This window comes from Microcaecilia unicolor, chromosome 1, assembly GCF_901765095.1.
Source record: "Microcaecilia unicolor chromosome 1, aMicUni1.1, whole genome shotgun sequence".
In the NCBI taxonomy this organism is placed as follows: domain Eukaryota; kingdom Metazoa; phylum Chordata; class Amphibia; order Gymnophiona; family Siphonopidae; genus Microcaecilia; species Microcaecilia unicolor.
Window position 1 is genome coordinate 470,951,063 of NC_044031.1, and position 25,491 is coordinate 470,976,553.

At 40.8% G+C, this 25,491-nt stretch overlaps 1 protein-coding gene across 1 annotated transcript in view; it reads right to left on the reverse strand.

The window, feature by feature from the left end:
- ZNF521 (zinc finger protein 521) overlaps positions 1-25,491 on the reverse strand; it is a 765,169-nt gene that overhangs the window by 396,682 nt on the left and 342,996 nt on the right. The window contains 1 exon segment of the mRNA XM_030213661.1: positions 8,767-8,851. Coding sequence (XP_030069521.1) covers positions 8,767-8,851 — 85 coding nt within the window.

A 25,491-nucleotide genomic window follows, 5' to 3' on the forward strand; every position in this document is an offset into this window, starting at 1 on the left:
CCACAACCTTTTTTTTTATATTCTAGAATGGAAGGAAATTTTCTTATTTGACATGGGGCGGGAAAATAATTTAAATTTATAAACTGGCAGCAGAATCATAAAAATATACCTGATTGTCAACATTACTGTTTTAAAGAATTCCTTAGGGGATTGAAGAAATCTTCTAAAGTTTCCCCACCTCAAGCCTCCTCTAAATAAAAACTAAATAAAATGTTCACATACCAATATGAATTATCCCCGTATTGTCGAAGATACATTTTAACAAGAAAAGATTTTCAGCTCTGAACAGTGAAAGTCAATCAGATCTTAATCCGAGTCATAATCAGAGTTTTATAGTCACAGTAGTTCTGAACAGTTTAAATTTAGAAAGAACACGTCAGCTTTTGCAGTGTAACAGATCATAAAAGCCTTAGAAATGGAGTGAAATGACAAATGTTTCACAGAAACTGCAAACTGCCAAAAAGCTGCAGGGTGATATGCATGTCTGGGTGCAATCTGAAGGACAGACACATGCAAAGTGATGTGGTTGCTCATGATCACCTGTAGGTTGCTTGGAAATTATCTATAAACAAAACAACAGAAACAGGAAGCCTATATGGTTCTCCAAACAAGTGGCTGAAAAAATAAAGGGCAAAAGAGGCTTCATTCAAGAAATACAGAATAATGTAATGAGAGGATCACAGAAAAGATTACAGGATTAAGCTCAAAGAAGCGAAGAGGGAAATACGGCTAGCGAAAGTGCGGGCAGAAGAAAAAATAGCTAAGGATATAAAGAGAGGTGACTAGACCATTTTTTACGTGTATCGGGGAAAGGAGAAAAATAGGAATGGGAATTGCAAGACTGAAAGTTACTGAGGATAGCTATGTGGAGAGTGATGAGGATAAAGCAAATGTGCTAAACAAATACTTCTCTTCGGTGTTCACGGAAGAAAATCCTGGAGAAGGACCATGGTTGGTTGTAGAGGGAATATTTGAGAATGGAGTGGATATCGCGCCATTCACAGAAGAAAACATTTATAAACAGCTTTGTAAATCTGAAAGTGGACAAAGCTATGGGGCCGGATGGGATACTTCCCAGGATACTGGAGGGCCGTCTTAATTTATTTAATAGTTCTTTAGAGATGGAAGAAGCTCTGAGGGATTAGAGACAGGCTGATGTGGTCCCTTCTTCACAAAAGCAGTGACAGGGAAGAAGTGGTGGTAGGAAAAATAATGGAATCGGTACTGAAGGAAAGGATAGTTATTATTATTATTATTATTATTTATTGCATTTGTACCCCACATTAGCCCACCTATTTGCAGGCTCAATGTGGCTTACAGAGTGTTGTTATGACATAGTCATGACAGGATCTAAGATACAATCGGTAGTATTCAGAAGATGTATGAGGGATTAGAGAGGTAAGTGATTAGGTAGGGTGGTGTAAGAGGTGTATTTTAATCCTTAAGTGGGTTGGGTGGGATTAAGTCATTAAGGGTTCTTTTTGTAAGCTTTGTTGAAGAGATGTGTCTTCAAAGATTTGCGAAAATTGGTTAGATTATCCATGGTTTTCAAGGTTGTGGGTAGTGCATTCCATAGCTGTGTACTTCTGTAAGAGAAGGAAGTGGCGTATGCCTGCTTATATTTAAGTCCTTTGCAGCTGGGGAAGTTCATATTGAGGAATTTGCGGGCTGATCTTTTGGCATTTCTGGGTGGCAGGTCCACTAGGTTTAACATGTAGAGTGGGGCATCTGCGTGTATGATTTTGTGCACAGTCGTGCAGATTTTAAACTCAATGCGTTCCTTGAGAGGGAGCCAGTGTAGTTTCTCTCTTAAGGGTTTCGCACTTTCGTATTTAGTTTTTCCAAATATGAGTCTGGCTGCGGTATTCTCAGCTGTTTGGAGTTTTTTAATAGTCTGCTCTTTGCAGCCAGCGTACAACGTGTTACAGTAGTCCAGATGACTTATTACCATTGACTGTACCAGGGTGCGGAAAATGTTTCTCGGGAAGAAAGGTTTCACTCTTTTGAGTTTCCACATCGAGGAAAACATCTTTTTCGTCGTGTTCTTCACGTGGGTATCAAGTGTGAGGTTTCGATCCATAGTGACTCCAAGAATCTTCAGATTTTCTGAGACGTGAAGAGTGCAGTATGGTGTGGTTATGGTGGAGTAGTTGCTTGTGTTATACTGGGAGGTGAGTACTAGGCATTGAGTTTTTTTGACTTTCCAGAAGCAAATGGATTACAAGATCCGAAGCAGCATGGCTTTACCAAAGGAAAATCCTGCCAAACAAATCTGATTGACTTCTTTGACTGGGTGTCCAAAGAACTGGATGAAGGGCATGCGCTAGATGTAATCTATGTGGCTTGCAGCAAAGTCTTTGACACGGTCCCTCACAGAAGACTCATGAATAAGCTGAAAGGGCTGAACTTAGGACCAAAATGATGAACTGGATTGGAAACTGGTTGACCGATAGGTAGCAGAGGGTGATGGTAAATGGAATCAGCTCTGAGGAAAGGAATGTGAGTAGTGGAGTGCCTCAGAAGTTGGTGCTGGGGCCAATTCTGTTTAATATATTTGTGAGAGACATTATAGAAGGAAAGGTTTGCCATTTTGCAGATGACACAAAGATAGCCAATAGAGTGGATACCCTGGAAGGAGTGGAAACCATGAGAAAGGATCTCCAAATGCTAGAAGAACGGTCAAGGGTCTGGAAGTTGAAACTTAATGCCATTAAGTGTAGAGTGATGCACTTGGGATGCAGAAATACAAAAGAGATGTACCGGACAGGAGGTGAGAGATTGGTAAGTTTGGCTCAGGAGAGGGACCTTGAGGTGATGTTGTCTGAAGATTTCAAGGGGACAAAACAGTGCAACAAAGCAGTGGCCAAAGCAAGAAGAATGCTAGGCTGCATAGAGAGGGGTATAACCAACAGGTGTTGATACCCCTCTACAAGTCATTGGTGAGGCCCCACTTGGAGTATTGTGTACAGTTTTGGAGGCCTTATCCTGCTAAGGATGTTAAAAGACTTGAAGCGGTTCAGAGAAAGCAACAAATTGGTGGGGGGATTACATAGCAAGACATACATGGAGAGACTTGCTGACCTAAACATATATACCCTGGAGGAAAGAAGAAACAGGGGTGATGATACAGACATTCAAATATTTGAAAGGTATTAATCTGCAAACAAACCTTTTCCAGAGACAGAAGGGTGGTAGAACTAGAGGACATGAATTGAAGTTGAAAGGGGGCCAATTCAGGAATAATGTCAGGAAGCATTTTTTTCACTGAGAGGGTGGTAGATACCTGGAATGCCCTCCCATGGGAGGTGGTAGAGATGAAAATGGTAATGGAATTAAAAAATGGGTGGGACAAACACAAAGGAATCTTGTTTAGAAGGATTGGATCCAAAGAAGCTTAGGGGAGATTAGGTAGGAAAGCCAGTGCTGGGCAGACTTCTACGGTCTATACCCCAATTGAGGCTGAATAGACTTGGATGGGCTGGAGTGGAGTTTTTCAGGGGGCTAATGACAACTTCAGAAATTTTAGAACAAGGATAGTGCTATGCAGACTTCTACGGCCTATGCCCTAAAAAAGGCAAGGATAAAATCAAGATCAGGTATACATATGATGTTATCACTTCATAACAGATATGAGTTTATCTTGTTGGGAAAACTGGATGGACCATACTGGTCTTTATCTACTACGATCTACTATGTTATTATAAGAATCTGCAGCTTTATAGCCATTGGAACAAAATTAGATTTTAAAATGGGCTGGACTGGTAACTCAGCTGTTTCTGGTTAGGGTTGGGAATGCTGTGGAGGTAGCTTTTATAGCCCTTGGTAGGAAGAGGGGAGAAATACCCGGTCATTATTTAGCAGTGATACAGTGTGTACGTATTCCTGAGCATGCTATGATCTTTGGCCCCTGATCAAAAATTGTCAGTTCAATTGCTGATCTAGATGTGTGTACATGTGTCTGTGTGTGTGTGTGTGGGGGGGGGGGGGGGGGCAGTGTAACATGTCTACCTGACAGTGCCTCTCCTTTTTCAACACAATATATGGAACATAGGGATTGATACGGGCAACTAACTTTTACTGACTTTATACACAGGGAAAAATACAGTAATGCTTGAAACAGAATTGGTTATGCAAAAATTTCCTTTAAATAAAAGATATAGCCCTTGCTTCTTTCCCTTCTGGGCTTAAGGTCCAGTCTTGCTTCTTCAACCTTTGCCCTTGGTGAAAGTCTCCACCCTCCTTGCATAATTCAAAAGGTTTTCTCTAGTACTTGACAAGATGCTTTACATTCAGGTCCTGCAGAAAGGGAAAACCTCTTCTTTCTCTTGTACTGTAGCTGGCTTGGCTATGCTTTTTCCATCCTTGCCCTATGCGTGTCTGGAGAAAGTCCTTGGGTTAAGCCCCATTAGCTCCTAAGCTGCACAACTTCTTAGGAATATTAACTTTTCTCTTTTGTGGCCATATAACATCTTTCCTTCTACTCTCTCTAGGGCTTAACCCTTCCAGTCATATGAAACACATACTCCCTTACAAGGAGTTATCAAACAGGTGCAAAAACCCTTGCTGGAGATGCAAATAAAGGCTCAAGGTAACAGCTCAGAGACTGGTAACAATTGAGCAGAAAGGCCAAATAGAGAACAGTATAAGGATACCCCACTCTCAGAGTTTAGAAAAAAACATTCTAGTTGCATTATTTTTACATATAAAACCACTTGACTTCAAATTTGCTGCCACACACTGTGCTGAGGATTTCAACATATTATCCACAAAAAAAGCCAAGGTCATTTTTCTAAGTGGTAACTCCTAATATGGAACCCCATGGTGTGTGTGTGTGTTTATTTATTTTAGGATTATTTGTTCCCATATGTATCACTTTGTATGCATCCACATTAAGACCCTTATTTTAGGAGAATCTCCACATACAAATTAACAGCATTTACACACGCAGATTGCATACACATGTAAAAAGTGATTTCAGAAAGCCGCTATTTACACAGAGATCTACACCACGCAGAGATTTCAGGGGGTATGGTGGAGGTTTGTGCTTATGTTTATTCATCACTTGCCATACCGTCCTTCCGTGGGCATAGTCAAGAGCAGTTTACAATCTAGAAACATATAGGAACCACAATCAAAACAGAACAGGGACAGAGGAAAGGAGAGAGCAGTCTTAGGAGTAAGTAGGTACCATTGGCTGCTGCTGGACCCTATCACTAACCCGCCATTCCCAAGAAGGCCAAAGAGTAGAGGTGAGATTTCAAGACAGATTTAATTTTTAGGGTAGGATAATTCAGAGTAGAGTGGAAAAGCATTCCATAAGGATGCCGAGTGGTAGAAGAAACAATGGGTCTGGTATACGCGAAATACGATCAGAAAACAGGGGAGATGGCGAGATAATGTTCCTTGGCAGAGCCCTAGAAGGGGTGTAGTGTGAAATGGCTGAAGCTAGATAATACGGTACGCCTGCGTGAAGGACTTTGTGTGTCAAGGTAAGTAGTTTGAGCATGGCTTGGGTGGGGGGAAAATCTAAATTCCCGTTTCAAAAAGGGAATATACATCAAGGGGAAAAAATATCCCCATGGAGTTATACACCAGCTCACAGCAATGCACTGAATTTGAAAAAGTATTTGTTTTGGCCAGGGCTTTATAGAAGGAATTAAGGGGGTCATTTACAAAAGGTTAGATTGAGTTATCTGCAGCGGGGCCCACAGGAATAAAATGGGCCCTGCTGCAGTTAACTCAAGCTAATCTTTAGTAAAAGACCCCCCCTAAGGGAGTTATTCTCCTTAATCCCCCATTGTTTATTTCCAAATTAAATCTAAATTAAAATTATGGCCTTACTAGCAGCACTTATGTATATAGATTTGTAAAATGGGATGGCTACACATGGAAATGGTACCACTTCCACATTGAAGTGTTGAGCTCATGCCACTCATTTTATCCATGTGAATATTGCTACAGTGGCTGCCTCTACTATGCAAGCCAGCAAATACACACACTCCTGAAGGCATTTTAGGAAAGCTCTGTGTCAGCAGAACCTTGTCTAAAACTCTACTGGAATACAGCACCTAGAAGTCTTAGTTCTGATCTCTATGTTCTATATAAAATGAGCCTTTAAATCTCACCTACCACTGAGATGTGCTGTTCTCCAGCTTTTTCCTCTGCCGTTCCTTACAGTATTTTCACTACTTTGAATATTCAATGTTGGGCCATTTCTGGTGGTAGCACTGAATATCTGGTATATTTTTGGCCAGTTCAAACTTAACTGGCCAAGCTGATACCCAGCGCTGGCTGGTTAAGTTTGAACCGGCCAAACATATTCCAGGTATTGACGCGGTCAAATATAGCCACCAAACACGTTGAAAATCGACGGACAGCCGGATACATCGCACGATATAACTGGATACCCGTTAGCCACCAACCGTGAATTTTCAGCGGGTCATGGCAGGCCATGCCCTGCTGAAAATTTGTGGATAGCCATTATGGGGCATTTAACCAGCCAGGTGCCGATCTTGGCCAGTTAAATGCTTTTGAATATTGGGGGGATTGAATTAAAAATTATAATGCCATTAAAATAAAATTCCTATTTAAAATATTTATAAAATAACTAGGTTTTTGCCAATCATCGGAAAAATCATATAATCAGACATACGCCTGATAAGAAGTAAAGAGTCCCAAATCTCTGCACCTTTTCCCACAGTTGCCCTGTTGAAAGTCTACAGGTTGTACAAGAGGGGCCTGCAAATCTCATATCCTGTGAAGATCTCAAGCCCTGCTTGGGGAATGTAGTTGAATATAAGACAACAAATATGGTGGAGCAGGCCATACAGAATTTATTGGTCCTACCCCAGGCTTGCCCAGGAGCCCCGTGGTAACTCTGGGTCTCCTGTGCATTATTGCCAGTGCTATAAAACACCTTTTTATTTTCTAGTGCTCCATAAAGCAGTCCTTGATTTCATCAAGGAATTTTACCTCCATAGCTTGCCTAGCATGTGATCTTAACTTGTAATAAAAGTTGAACATTATTAGGTATATGAATTTGAAAAATATAATTAATCAGTTTTAGTAAGAAACTGGCATTTCTAAAATTTAGCACCTGTGGGTTCAAAGCTATATACTGGCACTAGGAATGTTGCTGTGACAGGTTACAGGAGGGCTGAGTGGGAAAAAAAAAAGGAGGGAAAACCCCAGGTATCTGGAAAATAGGGCACAGCATGCCAAAACCTAATTTGAGGGTGATACCAATGGGTCTTTGTTTATCAGAAAAGCTTATATATGGTTGGTTGTATGATTTATTCATAACTTATTATATGTTTTGGTTTTATTATGTTACAGACTTCTGAACCACTTCAGTTATTCTTTGCACTGGGATTGTGGTATATAAAGTAATAAGTACATAAATAAATATTAAGCAAATTCTGATTGGAGTAGAAATCCAAAAGAGCAAAAGGGCTAAAAATAAATAAATAAATAAATAGTATGGCAATGAAATAAATAAGTGTATCATTACAAGTTAAAGTGCATGTTTATCCAATCAATTTGAAAATTGTGTCTTGGCTTGTTTGTTTCAAGGACTTATGACCTCCACAGTTAAAAACTGGCTGAGATGCAAAACCATTGAGAAACAAAATAGTAACGAGAGATCTACAGTGCATTAGCAATAAGCTAAAGGATTTTGTCGAACTGTGCACTCTAATGTGAAATTTTTGCTTCACAGTTTGTCCAAAGAAATGTGTGTGTGGGGGGGGGAAATAAAAGGAAAAAAATAGTGAGGACCTGTCTCACTATATTAGGGGTCCCTAAGCCTGGTCCTCTATGTATGTGATGTATTTGCATTCTCTGCCTCCCCTGTATGCAAATAGATCTCATTCATATTCACTGTGGAAATCCTGAAAAGGACTGTGGACCTCGAGAACAAAGTTTGAGGACCCTGCACTTGCAAAGTGACCTTTATAACCCTTAAAGGAGCTTCTTGGTGAAGTGTAATTGGATGATACCACTATCAGGGCTATTTCATACAGAATGGGCAGCCCTAGGGAAATAACCCATCTGACAGTAAAAGATAGACATCACTACTGCTGCTGTAGTTCTATTCTACGGACAGGAGAGCATTACATGTACTCAATCCTGGTAAAGACATTTCAGAAATGCACTTTTATAGAGGCAAGTTAAATTATTAAAAAAAACATCTGTTTAAATATAAAAAATGTCCATTATTAAACTGTGCAGAAAAGAGCTCATATACAATTTTGCTAATCAGATGTCATAAGTTGAACATGTGATAGCAGAATATTCTTCTTCTTTTTTTTCTCTCTTTAATAGCCATTTGCATTACCCGTGTTTCCTAATGATGGAAACTCACCAGTCTGGATTCTGGTATCAAGGTGCTGGAGCAGTGCACAATAGTGCCATTACTATAATAACTTGAAATTAAAGCCTGTCTAAAAGTCTGCTTAAAAAGCTAACATCCAATTCATTAACCATTCCTGCTATCTTGCTTTCAATAATGCAAAAATGACTAGGAGTTTTAATTTGTTAATCATCTGTGTTTTGATTGGCAATACATATAATTCTCTACAGAAGTCTAAACTGGCCCTTGCAGAGAATGAAATGCACTAATGCACTGCAGAGTCTAATAATATGAATAGAAGAAATCACTCCTGCCAGGGTCAAGCACTGACAGGTGCATAATAAATGTCTTAGTGCTGGTTAATAAGATAGTCATTTTTAACTCGGGTAAGATAAAAGATTTAAAACATCACTTACCAATCATGTGATTTGCAACATGAACCTGAATATCCCATTCATTGTAGAAAACCATCTGGCACTTGATGCATTGATATGTCTTCTTCTAAATAAGAAACAGAAAAAAAATGAAGAAGTTATTTATTAACCCCAAAATTAAACAAAGGTTTTGTCCTCTTGAAAATATCGGGCCCTGTTTACTACGGTTAGCACGCTAATTGTAGGCGTGTTAAAAACGCTAATGTGCCTTAGTAAACAGGGACCATTGTCTGTTGGTAATATTTTCCCAGAAACTAACCATTATGAATCTTTTCTAAGCATATATACAGTGCAATCCGCTTAAGTGCAAGGGTCTGGGACCAAAGAAATGCATGCAGTTAACCAGAGCGTGCACTTAACTGTTGTGACCCAAAGAAGCTTGACATCTGATAAACATATGTACAGTACTGTTTATTATTATATGTACAGTATACAGTCTCAGTTAACTGACATTAGGCTGGCTTGAAGTAATCAGTTATAGTCCTCTGTACACTCTTGGGTCTGTGAGTTCCATAGACTACGTCTGCCAGACGGTAAAAACTGTCATAGCACTGACAACCAGTGGCCTCCAGATAGACCCGCATGGTGTTGAGACTCTCCAGCGCTCTTGCAAAAGTGAGAGGAGGAGGTTGTTGAATTTCATCAGCATGTGCCTCGCTGCTCATTTCTTCATCTGTTCCATCATCAGCCATTGTTGCCTGCATGTAGGAGCATATCTCAACATCAGTGCTGTCTTCAGCTGTTTGTAGATTGGCCTAGTGGTTAGGGTGGTGGCCTAGTGGTTAGGGTGGTGGACTTTGGTCCTGGGGAACTGAGTTTGATTCCCACTTCAGCCACAGGCAGCTCCTTGTGACTCTGGGCAAGTCACTTAACCCTACATTGCCTCATGTAAGCCGCATTGAGCCTGCCATGAGTGGGAAAGCGCGGGGTACAAATGTAACAAAAATAAAAATAAAAAAATAATCAACAGCTACGTAGCGATGGAACTCATCTTCGGTAAAACAGGCTGTGATGTCAATAACCACTTCATCTGACGCGTTTGCAACAGCTGCACCTGCTTCATCCCTCTCCATTTCCTTAACAAAGCTTGCCCGCTTGTAGCAGTTCACAATGGTTGCTTGTTTAACATGATTCCAGGCTTCTTTCTGCATATGTAGGGAATCCAACAGTGATAGATTACGAACCAGTTCAACAGCACGTTTATCCTTCCCAGTCTGGTCATCCATAACGCTCATCAGATGACGTAGCACAAGAGCCCAATAATGTTGTTTGAAATTGGCTATTATGCCCTGATCCAGAGGTTGGATCAGAGAAGTAGTGTTTGGTGGGAGGAAGACCACCTTGACGTTAGATAGTCTGACATCATCCCTGTGTGCAGCACAGTTCACAAAGCAGCAAAATCTGACGCTTTTGTGCCCACATTCTAGTAACTTCTTTAGCCACTGCTTCCAAATTTCCCCAGTCATCCATGAATTTGCACTAGCCTTGTATGACACAGGAAGTCGCTTAACTTTCTTGAAGCAACGGGGCTGTTTGCTCTTTCCAATGACAAGGGGTTCCAACTTCTCACTCCCATCCATATTGCAGCAAAGGAGGATTGTCAGTCGGTCCTTCGATGTTTTACCTCCAGTAGTTTCGGTATGTTTGAATGCAAGTGTTCCATCAGGAATCGCTCGCCAGTAGAGACCATTTTCATCAGCACTGAAAAGGTCACGAGGTGCAAACTTGTTCAAGGTGGTAGGAAGAACTGAAACAATCCAATTTTCAGCACCAAAGTCATCAGCGTCTTGTTTTTCACCATGCTGTTTCTTGAATTTTATTCTGTTCCTTTCCTTCCATCTTTCCAACCATCCAACAGTGGCTTTGAATTCAGTCAGTCCAAGACTTTCTGCTACCTGGTTAGCTTTCTCCATAAGCAGTGGACCACTGACAGGAAACTGTCTGCTCCTGACTCAAGAAAACCACCGAAGAAGAGCATATTCTACCTCCTCAGCTTTTCCCACATGTTTTCGTTTCCGTTGTGGATTTGTATTGTTTTGCCAGTCTTCCAGAAGCTGGTTTTTCTGCTTCAAGACACGTGAAATTTGACTGCTATTGACACCATATTCTTTAGCAATAGATGCTTGCCTGTCTTTGTTTTCTAATTTTTTAAGAACTTCTATTCGTTCAGCCAGTGTTAAAGTCTTAAAGTTCCGCCACCGCTGCCACCGCAACTACTACCTTGGTCCATGCTCCAACAACATTCTTTCTCCTTATCTGCCTGGGGCAGTTAAAGAGGCGGTAAATTTGAAATCTCGGTTGTCACGCGCTAATCGGCTTCCATATTCCATGCACGCGCTTATGCGGAGTCTTTCCTGCAGAGGAGCAGTCTTGAACCATGCATATAAGCGAATCTTGCACTTATCAGTGGTGCGTTAAAACAAAGTTTGTCCCCATAGAAATTGATGGTGACAAAAACGGGACCAAAATACGGCATGCAGTTAAACAGAGCATGCTCTTATCCGACGTGCACTTAAATGGTGTGCACTGTACTTCCAAACGAGGTTCGTACATAGGACCACTTGATTCATGTCATTTCTCTCTGCTATAGGTGTTCCTCAGCTTATGGTATTCTCCCTCCAAAAAAAGCTATGATCGCTTTGCGGTCTATATTTAAAGGGTTTGTCTGGCTAACAGTTACAGAAGAATGGACAGCAGAACACAAAAGCAAGAGAACGAATAACAATGATATTCAAAAATGTAATGCTTATAAATTTTGCCTAAAACATCAACACATCAAATTAAAAACCCAAAGTGGCTACATTTTGGCATTCAGCCTACACTGGGGTAGAAACAACATTAGTAAAAGGGCCTCTTACTGGGATAGGTCATGTTACATAAGTACATAAAGCATTGCCATACTGGGACAGACTGAAGGTCCATCAAGCGCAGCATCCTGTTTCTAACAGTGGCCAATTCAGGTCACAAGTACCTGGCAAGATCCCAAAACAGTACTGCTTATCCTACAAATAAGCAGTGGAGTTTCCCCAAGTTTATTTTAATAATGGCTTATCGACTTTTCTTTTAGGAAGCTGTCCAAAACTTTTTAAAACCCCGCTAAGCTAAATGCTATTAATACACTCACTGGCAACAAATTCCAGTGTTAAATTACTCGTTGAACAAAGAAATATTTTCTCCAATTCATTTTAAATTTACTATTTTGTAGCTTCATTACGTGCCCCCTAGTCCTAGTATTTTTGGAAAGAGTAAACAAGTGATTCACATCTACCCATTTGATTCCACTCATTTAATAGACCTCTATCATATCTCCCCTCAGCCGCCTTTTCTCGAAGCTGAAGAGCCCTAGCCGCTTTAGCCTTTCCTCATAAGGAAGTCATCCCATCCCCTTTAGTATTTTCGTCGCCCTTCTCTGTATCTTTTATAGTTCTACTATATTTGAGGTGCAGTCGCACCATGAAGCGATACAAAGGCATTATAACATCTTCATTTTTATTTTCCATTCCTTTCCTAATAATACCTAACATTCTATTTGCTTTCTTAGCCGCCGCAGCACACTGAGCAGAGGGTTTCAACGTATCATCAACGATAACACCTAGATTCCTTTCCTGGCCGGTGACTCTTAATGTGGAACCTTGCATTACGTAGCTATAGTATGGGTTCCTCTTTCCCACATGCATCACTTTGAACTTGCTCACATTAAACGTCATCTGCCATTTAGATACCCAGTTTTCCAGTCTCATAAAGTCCTCTTGTAATTTTTTGCAATCCTCTCACAATTTAACAACTTTGAATAACTTTGTGTTGTCAGCAAATTTAATTACCTCACTAGTTACTTCCATCTCTAGGTCATTTATAAATATATTAAAAAGCAGCGGTCCCAGCAAAGACCCCTGGGAAACCCCACTATCTACCCTTTCCATTGGGAATACTGACCATTTAACCCTACTCTGTTTTCTATCTTTTAACCAGTTCTTAATCCACAATAGCACACTACCTCTATCCCATGACTCTCCAATTTCATCTGGAGTCTATCATGAGGTACTTTGTCAAATGTCTTTTTAAAATCCAGATAAACAATATCGACTGGCTAACCTTTATCCACATGTTTGTTCACCCCTTCAAAGCAATGTAACAGATTGGTCTATAATTTCCCAGATCACCTCTGGAACCTTTTTAAAAAAAACTGGTGTTACACGGGCTACCCTCCAATTTTCCAGTACCATGCTTGAATTTAAAGATAAATTACTTATTACTAACAATTGTTCTGCAAGTTCATTTTTCAATTCTGTCAGTACTCTGGGATGAATACCATCTGGTCCAGGTGATTTGCTACTCTTTAATTTGTCAAATTGCACCATTACATATTCCAGGTTTATAGATATTTCATTTAGTGTCTCTGACTCATCAGCTTTGAATATCTTTTCTGGCACCGGTATCTCTCCAAAATCTTCCTCGGTGAAGGCCAAAGAATTGATTCAATCTATTCGCTATGGTTTTGTCTTCCCTGAGTGCTCCTTTTACCTCTCAGACATCTAGCAGTCCAACTGATTCTTTGCCGGCTCCTTGCTTTTAATTTTTACTATGTGTTTTTGCATCCAATGCAATTTTATTTCAAAGTCCCTCTTTGCCTTCCTTATCAGTGTTTTACATTTGACGTGCCATTCCCTATGCTGTTTCTTATTATTTTCAGTCCATCATTCTTTCACTTTCTGAAGTATTTTCTTTTAGCTCTAATAGCTTCCTTCAACTTGCTTTTTAACCATGCCAGTTGTCATTTGGTGTTCCTTACTCCTTTTTTAATACACAGAAAATATTTGGACTGGGCTTCCAGGATGGTATTTTTGACAGCATTCACGCCCAATATAAATTTTTGACCTTCGCAGCTGCCCCTCTATGATAAAATGAGAAGAACAGTGAAACAAAAAACTTAGTCTCCTTTTTGAAAGTAAATGCTAATGGATTTCCTGTGTGTATTTACTCCAAAGCCAATATCAAATCTGATCATACTATGATCACTGTTTTCAAGCTACCCGATCAAAATTACTTTCTGTATCAGATCATGCGCTCCACTAACAACTACGTCTAGAATTTTTCCTCCTCTTGTTGGCTCCTATACCAGCTGCTCCATAAAGCAGTCCTTGATTTCGTCAAGGAATTTTACCACACTAGAATGCCCCACTGTTATATTTACCCAGACAGTATTGAGGTAATTGAAATCACCCGTAATTATTGTGTTACCCAGTTTGTATGCATGCTAATTTCCTTTAACATTTCTGTATCCATCGCTCAGCAGTGTTGGCAAATTTGGTATAAGAAATGCATGGGTGATAAACTGAGGGCTAACAGGAAAATTTTACTTCTGATTTTCATTGAAAACAACAAATAAATAGAGAACCAGAGGCTATCAAACTGTTTTATGAAATTAATACAATTTAAACCATTCTGATGAAGACCAGTAACATTGGTCAAGTAGAGAATAAGATTCTATTTATGTTTTGTGGCTACAACTCATGACATTTCAATTAGGGGTGTGCAGCCTAAATAAGTTTCTTTTGTTTCATTTCCCATGTTGTTTTCTTTTGTTCTGTTTTTTAAAATTAGTTTTATATGATGAAAGCATTATCATTAATAGTGTACACTCTTTCAAAAAGAGCGTGCACTATTCGCCAAGAGCATATATGTGCTAACAAGAAAGAGTTAGCACTCTTCACAAATATTGTGCACTCTTTTAAAAGAATGCACACTAAAAACGACATGAAAAAAATGAAATTTTGCTTTTTCCTGTTGTTTTAGGCAATAAATGACAAAATTGCGTGGGAAATGACATCAAATTTCAAATTCACATTCCTAGTTTCAACACATTGACATGTTCTATTTATCTCCGTTTAGTTATTTGCATTTCAAATAGCCTGTAATTTTTAATTTAAACAAACATATTCAGCCCTATTTTAGATAGAACAAAGAAATAGAAATTGTGACAGTCAGGTAAGGATACGTCCAATTCCAGTAGTATTTTAGAAATAGCATAATAAAGCGTTTATATACTGTCATAACCAAAAAGGTTCTAAGCAGTTCACAACAAATGAAAAAACTGGAACATCCAGGATTTACAAATTAAAGGGATCTTTTACTAAGGTGTGATGTTTTTAGCTTGTGCTATAAATCAGCTGGCGCTAAATGCTGAGATGCCCATTATATTCTTTTGGGCATCTCAGAATTTGGAGCCAGCTGACTTTCAGTGTCAGTTAAAAACGCTAGCACACCTTAGTAAAACACACACTAGTACAACGTGCTGCGACGTCAGACTCCGAACTGGATTCAACAGCTTTCAACAGCAGCACGGCCACGGAGGACGAAGAAGAACTTTAAAGACCTCGGGTAGGCTGGCGGGAGTTGGGGTACCCCGCCACCTGAAGAAATATTTTTAAAGGCAGCGGCAGGTGGAAGCGGACCTCGGCTGGCAGGGGTTGGGGTCCCCCGCCAGCAAAGGTAAGCAACGGCAGCGGGGGAGGGTTGTTGGTGGCTGGGGGGGGGGGGGACTGGCAATGGCGAGGGGGGGGGGCTAAAATGTGCCCCTCCCTCTGGCTGTGGCCCCCCCTACCGCCGGAGTCCAGATACGCCCCAGATTTCAATTACCCCGATATTGACTAGGTAAATGTAACATAGGAGCATGCTAGGGAGGTAAAATTCCTAGATGAAATAAAGGACTGCATTATGGAGCCGCTGGTTCAGGAACCAACAAGAGGAGGAAAAATTCTAGATCTAGTCCTTAGTGGAACGCATGATCTGGTGCAGGAGGTAATGGTGCTGGGGCCGCTTGATAACAGTGATCACAACATGATCAGATTTAATATAATATCGAGAGTAAAGATACAAAGAAAATCCAATATGTTAGTGTTTAACTTTCAAAAAGGAGACTATTATAAAATGAGAATGGTGAAAAAAAAAAAGAAGAGTAGTTGCAAAGCTGAAAGGTACGTCAGGCGTGGATGTTATTCAAAAATACCATCCTCGAAGCTCAGACCAGATATATTCCATATATTAAAACAAGTGGGAGGAAGGCCAAATGACAGCCATTATGGTTTAAAAGATAGAGAACAGAGTAGATAAACTGGATGGGCTGAAGATAGGACCCAAAGTGGTGAACTGGATTAGGAACTGGTTGACGGACAGACGCCAGAGGGTGGTGGTGAATGGAGTTCGCTCGGAGGAGAGAAAGGTGAGTAGTGGAGTGCCTCAGGGATCGGTGCTGGGGCCGATTCTATTCAATATATTTGTGAGTGACCTTGCCGAAGGGTTAGAAGGTAAAGTTTGCCTATTTGCGGATGATACTAAGATCTGTAACAGAGTGGACACCCGGGAGGGAGTGGAAAACATGAAAAAGGATCTGAAGAAGCTAGAAGAATGGTCTAAGGTTTGGCAATTAAAATTCAATGCGAAGAAATGCAAAGTGATGCACTTAGGGAATAGAAATCCATGGGAGATGTATGTGTTAGGCGGCGAGAGTCTGATAGGTCGGACGGGGAGAGAGATCTTGGGGTGATAGTATCTGAGGATTTGAAGGTGACGAAATAGTGTGACAAGGCGGTGGCTGTATCTAGAAGGTTGTTGGGCTGTATAGAGAGAGGTGTGACCAGCAGAAGAAAGGGAGTGTTGATGCCCCTGTATAAGTCGTTGGCGAGGCCCCATCTGGAGTATTGTGTTCAGTTTTGGAGGCTGTATCTTGCTAAGGATGTAAAAAGAATCGAAGCGGTGCAAAGAAAAGCTACGAGAATGGTATGGGATTTGCGTTACAAGACGTACGAGGAGTGACTTGCTGACCTGAACATGTATACCCTGGAGGAAAGGAGAAACAGGGGTGATACGATACAGACGTTCAAATATTTGAAAGGTATTAATCCGCAAACGAACCTTTTTCGGAGATACAAAGGCGGAAGAACGAGAGAACATGAAATGAGATTGAAGGGGGGCAGACTCAAGAAAAATGTCAGGAAGTATTTTTTCACGGAGAGAGTGGTGGATGCTTGGAATGCCCTCCCACGGGAGGTGGTGGAGATGAAAACGGTAACGGAATTCAAACATGCGTGGGATAAACATAAAGGAATCCTGTTCAGAAGAAATGGATCCCCAGGAGCTTAGCCGAGATTGGATAACAGAGCCGGTAGTGGGAGGCGGGGCTGGTGGTTGGGAGGCGGGGATAGTGCTGGGCAGACTTATACGGTCTGTGCCAGAGCCGATGGTGGGAGGCGGGGATATTGCTGGGCAGACTTGTACGGTCTGTGCCCTGAAAAAGACAGGTACAAATCAAGGTAAGGTATACACAAAAAAGTAAAAGTAAAAATAAAAATAAAAAAGGTGGGAATATAAGCCAAGCTATCCAAAGAATGGAACCAAATTATCTTTAAAAAACCAAATTTAATAATTTTCAAACAAATAATAATATAACAATCACACATTAAAAATGACTCGACACAACGTGGCACAAGGAATATACAGTGGGGGAAATAAGTATTTGATCCCTTGCTGATTTTGTAAGTTTGCCCACTGACAAAGACATGAGCAGCCCATAATTGAAGGGTAGGTTATTGGTAACAGTGAGAGATAGCACATCACAAATTAAATCCGGAAAATCACATTGTGGAAAGTATATGAATTTATTTGCATTCTGCAGAGGGAAATAAGTATTTGATCCCCCACCAACCAGTAAGAGATCTGGCCCCTACAGACCAGGTAGATGCTCCAAATCAACTCGTTACCTGCATGACAGACAGCTGTCGGCAATGGTCACCTGTATGAAAGACACCTGTCCACAGACTCAGTGAATCAGTCAGACTCTAACCTCTACAAAATGGCCAAGAGCAAGGAGCTGTCTAAGGATGTCAGGGACAAGATCATACACCTGCACAAGGCTGGAATGGGCTACAAAACCATCAGTAAGACGCTGGGCGAGAAGGAGACAACTGTTGGTGCCATAGTAAGAAAATGGAAGAAGTACAAAATGACTGTCAATCGACAAAGATCTGGGGCTCCACGCAAAATCTCACCTCGTGGGGTATCCTTGATCATGAGGAAGGTTAGAAATCAGCCTACAACTACAAGGGGGGAACTTGTCAATGATCTCAAGGCAGCTGGGACCACTGTCACCACGAAAACCATTGGTAACACATTACGACATAACGGATTGCAATCCTGCAGTGCCCGCAAGGTCCCCCTGCTCCGGAAGGCACATGTGACGGCCCGTCTGAAGTTTGCCAGTGAACACCTGGATGATGCCGAGAGTGATTGGGAGAAGGTGCTGTGGTCAGATGAGACAAAAATTGAGCTCTTTGGCATGAACTCAACTCGCCGTGTTTGGAGGAAGAGAAATGCTGCCTATGACCCAAAGAACACCGTCCCCACTGTCAAGCATGGAGGTGGAAATGTTATGTTTTGGGGGTGTTTCTCTGCTAAGGGCACAGGACTACTTCACCGCATCAATGGGAGAATGGATGGGGCCATGTACCGTACAATTCTGAGTGACAACCTCCTTCCCTCCGCCAGGGCCTTAAAAATGGGTCGTGGCTGGGTCTTCCAGCACGACAATGACCCAAAACATACAGCCAAGGCAACAAAGGAGTGGCTCAGGAAGAAGCACATTAGGGTCATGGAGTGGCCTAGCCAGTCACCAGACCTTAATCCCATTGAAAACTTATGGAGGGAGCTGAAGCTGCGAGTTGCCAAGCGACAGCCCAGAACTCTTAATGATTTAGAGATGATCTGCAAAGAGGAGTGGACCAAAATTCCTCCTGACATGTGTGCAAACCTCATCATCAACTACAGAAGACGTCTGACCGCTGTGCTTGCCAACAAGGGTTTTGCCACCAAGTATTAGGTCTTGTTTGCCAGAGGGATTAAATACTTATTTCCCTCTGCAGAATGCAAATAAATTCATATACTTTCCACAATGTGATTTTCCGGATTTAATTTGTGATGTGCTATCTCTCACTGTTACCAATAACCTACCCTTCAATTATGGGCTGCTCATGTCTTTGTCAGTGGGCAAACTTACAAAATCAGCAAGGGATCAAATACTTATTTCCCCCACTGTATAAAGATGTAAAGAAGTTATATTAATTAAGTACTGTTGATGCTAATAAAATATATGTTCCATGGCAATGAAGTGGTACATGTATATAAAAAATGTATGTTAGAAACAGACTATACAAATTGAATGTAAAGAAATATATAAAAGATGCAAATTGGGTGAAATGATAAACCAAAAAATGGCTGAAATGTAATAATAAAAAAATAAAAAGAAAAAAAGAAAAAAAAAGAAAATATCCCCATGTATGTATATTTTAATTTGCTTTTTGGTTTCATTTTTTTGTTCCTTTTCTTATTTAATGTTCCTTTTCTTTAGTATGTTAGTTTAACATATTATTTGGCATATATAGTTTTTAATTGGCTTTATGTTAATAGAATTTTACTTTTTGCATTTATATGGTGATTTTTTTGATCTTTTTGATAATCTATATATGTTCCTCTTTCAGTATATTTTTTGCTGTATATTATTTTTATGCTTAATTTGTTTATTTATTGTTTGTTTATGTTTATAGATTCCTGATGTAGGCCTATCCGGCCGAAACACAACGTTGTGTCGAGTCATTTTTAATGTGTGATTGTTATATTATTATTTGTTTGAAAATTATTAAATTTTGGTTTTTTAAAGATAATTTGGTTCCATTCTTTGGATAGCCTGGCTTATATTCCCACCCTTTTTATTTTTCATTTCACGCCTCGTGGGATCTATTGAGTTCTCCACTTTTTGTGGATTCTCTCTATACACAAAAAAGTGGCACATTTCTTGGGCAGACTGGATGGACCGTGCAGGTCTTTTTCTGCCATCATCTACTATGTTACTATTCTCAATAAAGAAGGGTAGATAGTGGAGTTCCCCTGGGGTCTATGCACGAACCACTGATTTTTAACATATTTATAAATGATCTAGAGATGGAAGTAACTAGTGACATAATTAAATATGCTGATGACACAACGTGGGTTGTTTTCAAAAGCTTAGCTTGAGTTATCTGCAGCAGGTCCCATAGGAATAAAATGGGCCCTGCTGCAGATTACTCAAGCTAATCTTTAGTAAACAGGGGTGTAAGTTATTCAAAGTTGTTAAATCACAAGAGGATTGTGAAAAATTGCGAGGACCTTACAAGACTGGGAGACTGGCATCCAAATGGCTGATGACGTTTAATGTGATCAAGTGCAAAATGATGTACGTAAGAAAGAGGAACCCAAACTGTAGCTAAGGTTTCATATTAGGAGTCTCTGCCCAGGAAACGGATCTACTAAGATACTAAGTAATTTAAAACAAATTGGAGAAAATATTTCTTCACTCAGCATGCAATTAACTCTGGAATTTGTTCCAAGAGATTGTGGTAAAAGTTAGCATAGCAGGGTTTTAAAAAGGTTTGGATAATTTCCTAAAATAAAAGTCCATAAGCCATTATTAAGATGGATTTGGGAAAATCCACTGCTCATTTCTAGGATTAGCAGCTTAAAATCTTTTTTACTCTTTTGGGATCTTACCAGGTGCTTTTGATCTGGATTGGCCACTGTTGGAAACAGAATACTAGGCTTGATGGACCTTCAGACTGTCCCAGTATGGCAACGCTTTTGTTCTTATTACAGAACTAGATATCAATGAAAAATGTATTAAAAGAAAAAAACAGATACCCAAAGCCTAATGAGCATGTATACTAAAGTGCTGCAGCTGTTAGAAATCAGAGCTGCCATTCTGAACCCAGGAAGGAGTGACTGAGAATAGCTCCTGCCCCCCCAATAACCCACCAGAGATACCACCGGAGGGGGAGGGAGAGAGGGAGAGGGGTAGGACAGGTTGAGGATGTTGTTGGGGGGGGGGGGGGGGCTATTGACTTTCCTACATGATGATTGGGTTTGGGGGGGGGTGACGACCAGGGGAGGAGTGCAAGATGGCTAAGGATGTTGGCCACAAAAGGGAGGTATATGATACTGAGCAGAAGAGATCATTTTTGTTTTACTGCAGCATGTCGCAGTAAATCCATCTGCAAATAATGTGGATGCACTCGCTGTGTTATCTACTGATTAATTTACCATGCAGTAAATGTCTACCCTGTATGGTAATTGCAGTACATGGAGGAATTGCCATGTTTTACTTGGTGTAACTGCACGCAACTAAACTTAGTTGGATAAACCGGTGCTCTGCATAAACCACGCAGAAATGTAGGCGTATTCTAAAAAGTACGCCTAAGTTTGTGCGTACTTTATAGAATATGTCTAGGCATATTGTGTTCAGTGCCGATTTTATAGGAGTGATATATAGAATCTAGCCCTATATGACTTTGCTCCCATGATGAAAAAATGGCCAAATAAAAATAACAACACAGGAAATAACACAATCAAAATTTTTTGCAGGCTGCCCATCCCCATCACCGCTGGCTCCCTGTCACTTTCAGAATCAGGTTTAAGATTCTCCTCCTTGCCTGTTTTGCTCTCTAAACTTATTTTCTGACTTACTTGCCTAGGTTGCTTATCTCCCTACCTATGTCTAATCCCCTCAGATCACAACATGACAATTGTCTTGCCATCCTCTCTGTGGCTCACACCCTCACTCAAGAATAGACTAACAGACATTCTGCTGCCTTCTTTCTGCCCCCTACTTTGTGGAACTCCCTGCCTTTTTCACTCTATATTGAGTCATCTTACAAATATTTTAAAGCAGGCTTAAAAGCCCACTTCTTTGGACAAGCCTATAAAAAATGACTATTTTTAAGGCAGCTCAGTTTGATGGACAAGCCATGCTGGGCCCTGCAGCACAGTGATGACCATAGCATCATTTTCTTTCTTGCTCTGCACATCATTTTTTTTTCTCTACCTTTCCCTATGATGTCATTAAGCAATCTAGTTATTTGCTATCACATGTGCTTTGTTAATTTTATTTTGTAAACCACTTTTTTGCCACCGGGTGAAGAGTCTGAACAAACATAAGTCAGCATTATCATTGGCCCTGTAGGCATACTGCAGTTTTCACAAAGTTAAAACAAAGCTGAGCATGAGTCAGGGATATGAACAGGGCAGTTATATGATTTTATGTGCATTTCTATTTTTGTTAGAACAGTTTAATACCTTAAGCTGACCTAATCCACAAAACTAGCAATAAAGAGCATTCTCTTCTATACCCTTTTTTTCTCCATTGGTTTCATCTTCCACTGACTTTGCAAATTATTTACAATTAACTTTAAGCCACTTCTGTCTTCCTTTTATTTTTCATTCTCCCCTGGGATATTAAGTAATGTTCTCTTCTGCAATACAAACAACTTTGGAATGAAGGATTTATTCTATAAATTTCTATCAAGTATACACACCATGCTATCACAGAACGTTACTGATGACTCATTCCTGATTAGTCTCACACAATTGCATGCAGTGCCACTTTCTGGTGTGAGATCAGCAACTTTTCTGGGAATTTTTACAGCTCCTTTCTTCCATCTTCTTTAAGGATGCCTCCACTTCCTTCCTAGCACCAGTCCAACTGATTTTTAACAATCTTCAACTGGAAGAAAATGTTACTATACAATTCTTAATACCCACTAAATATCAGGTCAGAGTAATGTAATGGGGATGGGAGAGGGAGTGGGTATTCCTTTCTGGTACTGCTTTGGTCGCCACGTCTCAAAAAATATATAGTGTAATTGGAAAGGGTACAGAGAAGAGTGACGAAAATGATAAAGGGGATGGGATGACTTCCCTATGAGGAAAGGCTGAAGCGTCTAAGGCTCTTCAGCTTGGAGAAGAGATGGCTGAGGGGAAATATGATAGAGGTCTATAAAATAATAAGTGGAGTGGAACGGGTAGAAGTGAATTGTTTGTTTATTCTTTCCAAAAATACTAGGACTAGAGGGCATGCGATGAAGCTACAAAGTAGTAAATTTAATACGTATCGGAGAAACTTTTCTTCACTCAATGTGTAATTAAACTCTGGAATTCGTTGCCAGAGAATGTGGTAAAGGCAGTTAGCTTAGTGGGGTTTAAAAAGGGTCTGGACAGTTTCCTAAAGGAAAAGTCCATAGACCATTATTAAATTGACTTGGGAAAATCCACTGCTTATTTCTGGGATAAGCAGCATAAAATGTATTGAGCTTTTCTGGGATCTTGCCAGGTATTTGTGACACTGTTGGATACTGGGTTTGAAGGCCCTATGGTCTGTCCCAGTGTGGCAATACATATGTACTAAAGGCCTGGAGTTTACTGCTGAAGGCACAGTACGAAAGCTCATGTTACCATGGGATGGAACAAAGGGAGGAGCTTTCATAGTCTAGTAGGCCTAAGCAGGAGACAAGGGTAAAGAAGAGTCCAAGCCAAGAAGAGAAAGGGGTTTCATGATATGCAGGGGATTTGAGGAAATACTGAATACACTTTATCTTTTAGGTCCTTGGTTAGTATACACTATAGCAAGGGTCCTCTAGGGTCACAACCCATTCAGGTTTTCAGGATTTCCCCAATGAATATGCAAGGGATTTGTTTGCATGCACTGCCTCCACTGTATGCAGATAGATCTCATGCATATTCATTGAAGAAATCTTGAAACTCAACTTGATTGCGGTCTTCAAGGATCTTGGTTGCCCACCCCTGCACTATTTTTTTTTATTTAGTTTTATTTATTTGTGGTATTTATACCCCACTCTTTCCCGCTCGATAGCAGGTTCAGTGCGGCTTACAAAGTATGGTACACTATAGATTACCTGAGGACATTTTCAATCAAACTTTGTGGGACAGAACTCAAGTGAATCCCCAAAGCCTTAAAGAATTTGTAGACAGCCTTGGAAGTGGAAGAAGCAAGAATACCCCAAAGATGCTAGATCACTGACTACCAGGAAGTGAAGGGCTGTAGTGGTTTATGATTCCATTCTGAGGGGTACAGAGGTGTCTTTCTACCAACCAAATATACCATCTCTGGAGATGTGATATCTGCTAGGTATCCCTCCAAAAGTGACTGCATGGTTTTGGGAGAGAGGGTGAAGAAGATAGGTGGTGATCTCATCGATCCTTCATGTCAAGGGTAAAGAACAAAGTAGAGAAGCTCACATTTTGGAGATGAATGCATGACTATGTAGATGGTGTCATCTAGAGTGTTTCAGCTTCCTGGACCATGGAATTATTTCTAAGAGTTGCTGAATAGTAAAAGGGCAATTCCATAAACTTGGTGCTAACATTTACACATCCACTGTGTTAGCAAGGGACATAAAGAGCAGAAAGGAGGAGGTGGTAATGCTCATATACAGAACATTGGTGAGGCCTCACTTTGAGGACTGTGTTCAGTTTTGGAGGCCATATCTCACTAAGGACATACAAAAGGTTGAAGTTGGTACAGAAGAAATCAACTAAAATGGTACAAGGTCTCCATCAGAAGATATATAAGAAGAGATTGGAGGTCCCAAATACGTACAGTGGGGGAAATAAGTATTTGATCCCTTGCTGATTTTGTAAGTTTGCCCACTGACAAAGACATGAGCAGCCCATAATTGAAGGGTAGGTTATTGGTAACAGTGAGAGATAGCACATCACAAATTAAATCCGGAAAATCACATTGTGGAAAGTATATGAATTTATTTGCATTCTGCAGAGGGAAATAAGTATTTAATCCCTCTGGCAAACAAGACCTAATACTTGGTGGCAAAACCCTTGTTGGCAAGCACAGCGGTCAGACGTCTTCTGTAGTTGATGATGAGGTTTGCACACGTCAGGAGGAATTTTGGTCCACTCCTCTTTGCAGATCATCTCTAAATCATTAAGAGTTCTGGGCTGTCACTTGGCAACTCGCAGCTTCAGCTCCCTCCATAAGTTTTCAATGGGATTAAGGTCTGGTGACTGGCTAGGCCACTCCATGACCCTAATGTGCTTCTTCCTGAGCCACTCCTTTGTTGCCTTGGCTGTATGTTTTGGGTCATTGTCGTGCTGGAAGACCCAGCCACGACCCATTTTTAAGGCCCTGGCGGAGGGAAGGAGGTTGTCACTCAGAATTGTACGGTACATGGCCCCATCCATTCTCCCATTGATGCGGTGAAGTAGTCCTGTGCCCTTAGCAGAGAAACACCCCCAAAACATAACATTTCCACCTCCATGCTTGACAGTGGGGACGGTGTTCTTTGGGTCATAGGCAGCATTTCTCTTCCTCCAAACACGGCGAGTTGAGTTCATGCCAAAGAGCTCAATTTTTGTCTCATCTGACCACAGCACCTTCTCCCAATCACTCTCGGCATCATCCAGGTGTTCACTGGCAAACTTCAGACGGGCCGTCACATGTGCCTTCCGGAGCAGGGGGACCTTGCGGGCACTGCAGGATTGCAATCCGTTATGTCGTAATGTGTTACCAATGGTTTTCGTGGTGACAGTGGTCCCAGCTGCCTTGAGATCATTGACAAGTTCCCCCCTTGTAGTTGTAGGCTGATTTCTAACCTTCCTCATGATCAAGGATACCCCACGAGGTGAGATTTTGCGTGGAGCCCCAGATCTTTGTCGATTGACAGTCATTTTGTACTTCTTCCATTTTCTTACTATGGCACCAACAGTTGTCTCCTTCTCGCCCAGCGTCTTACTGATGGTTTTGTAGCCCATTCCAGCCTTGTGCAGGTGTATGATCTTGTCCCTGACATCCTTAGACAGCTCCTTGCTCTTGGCCAT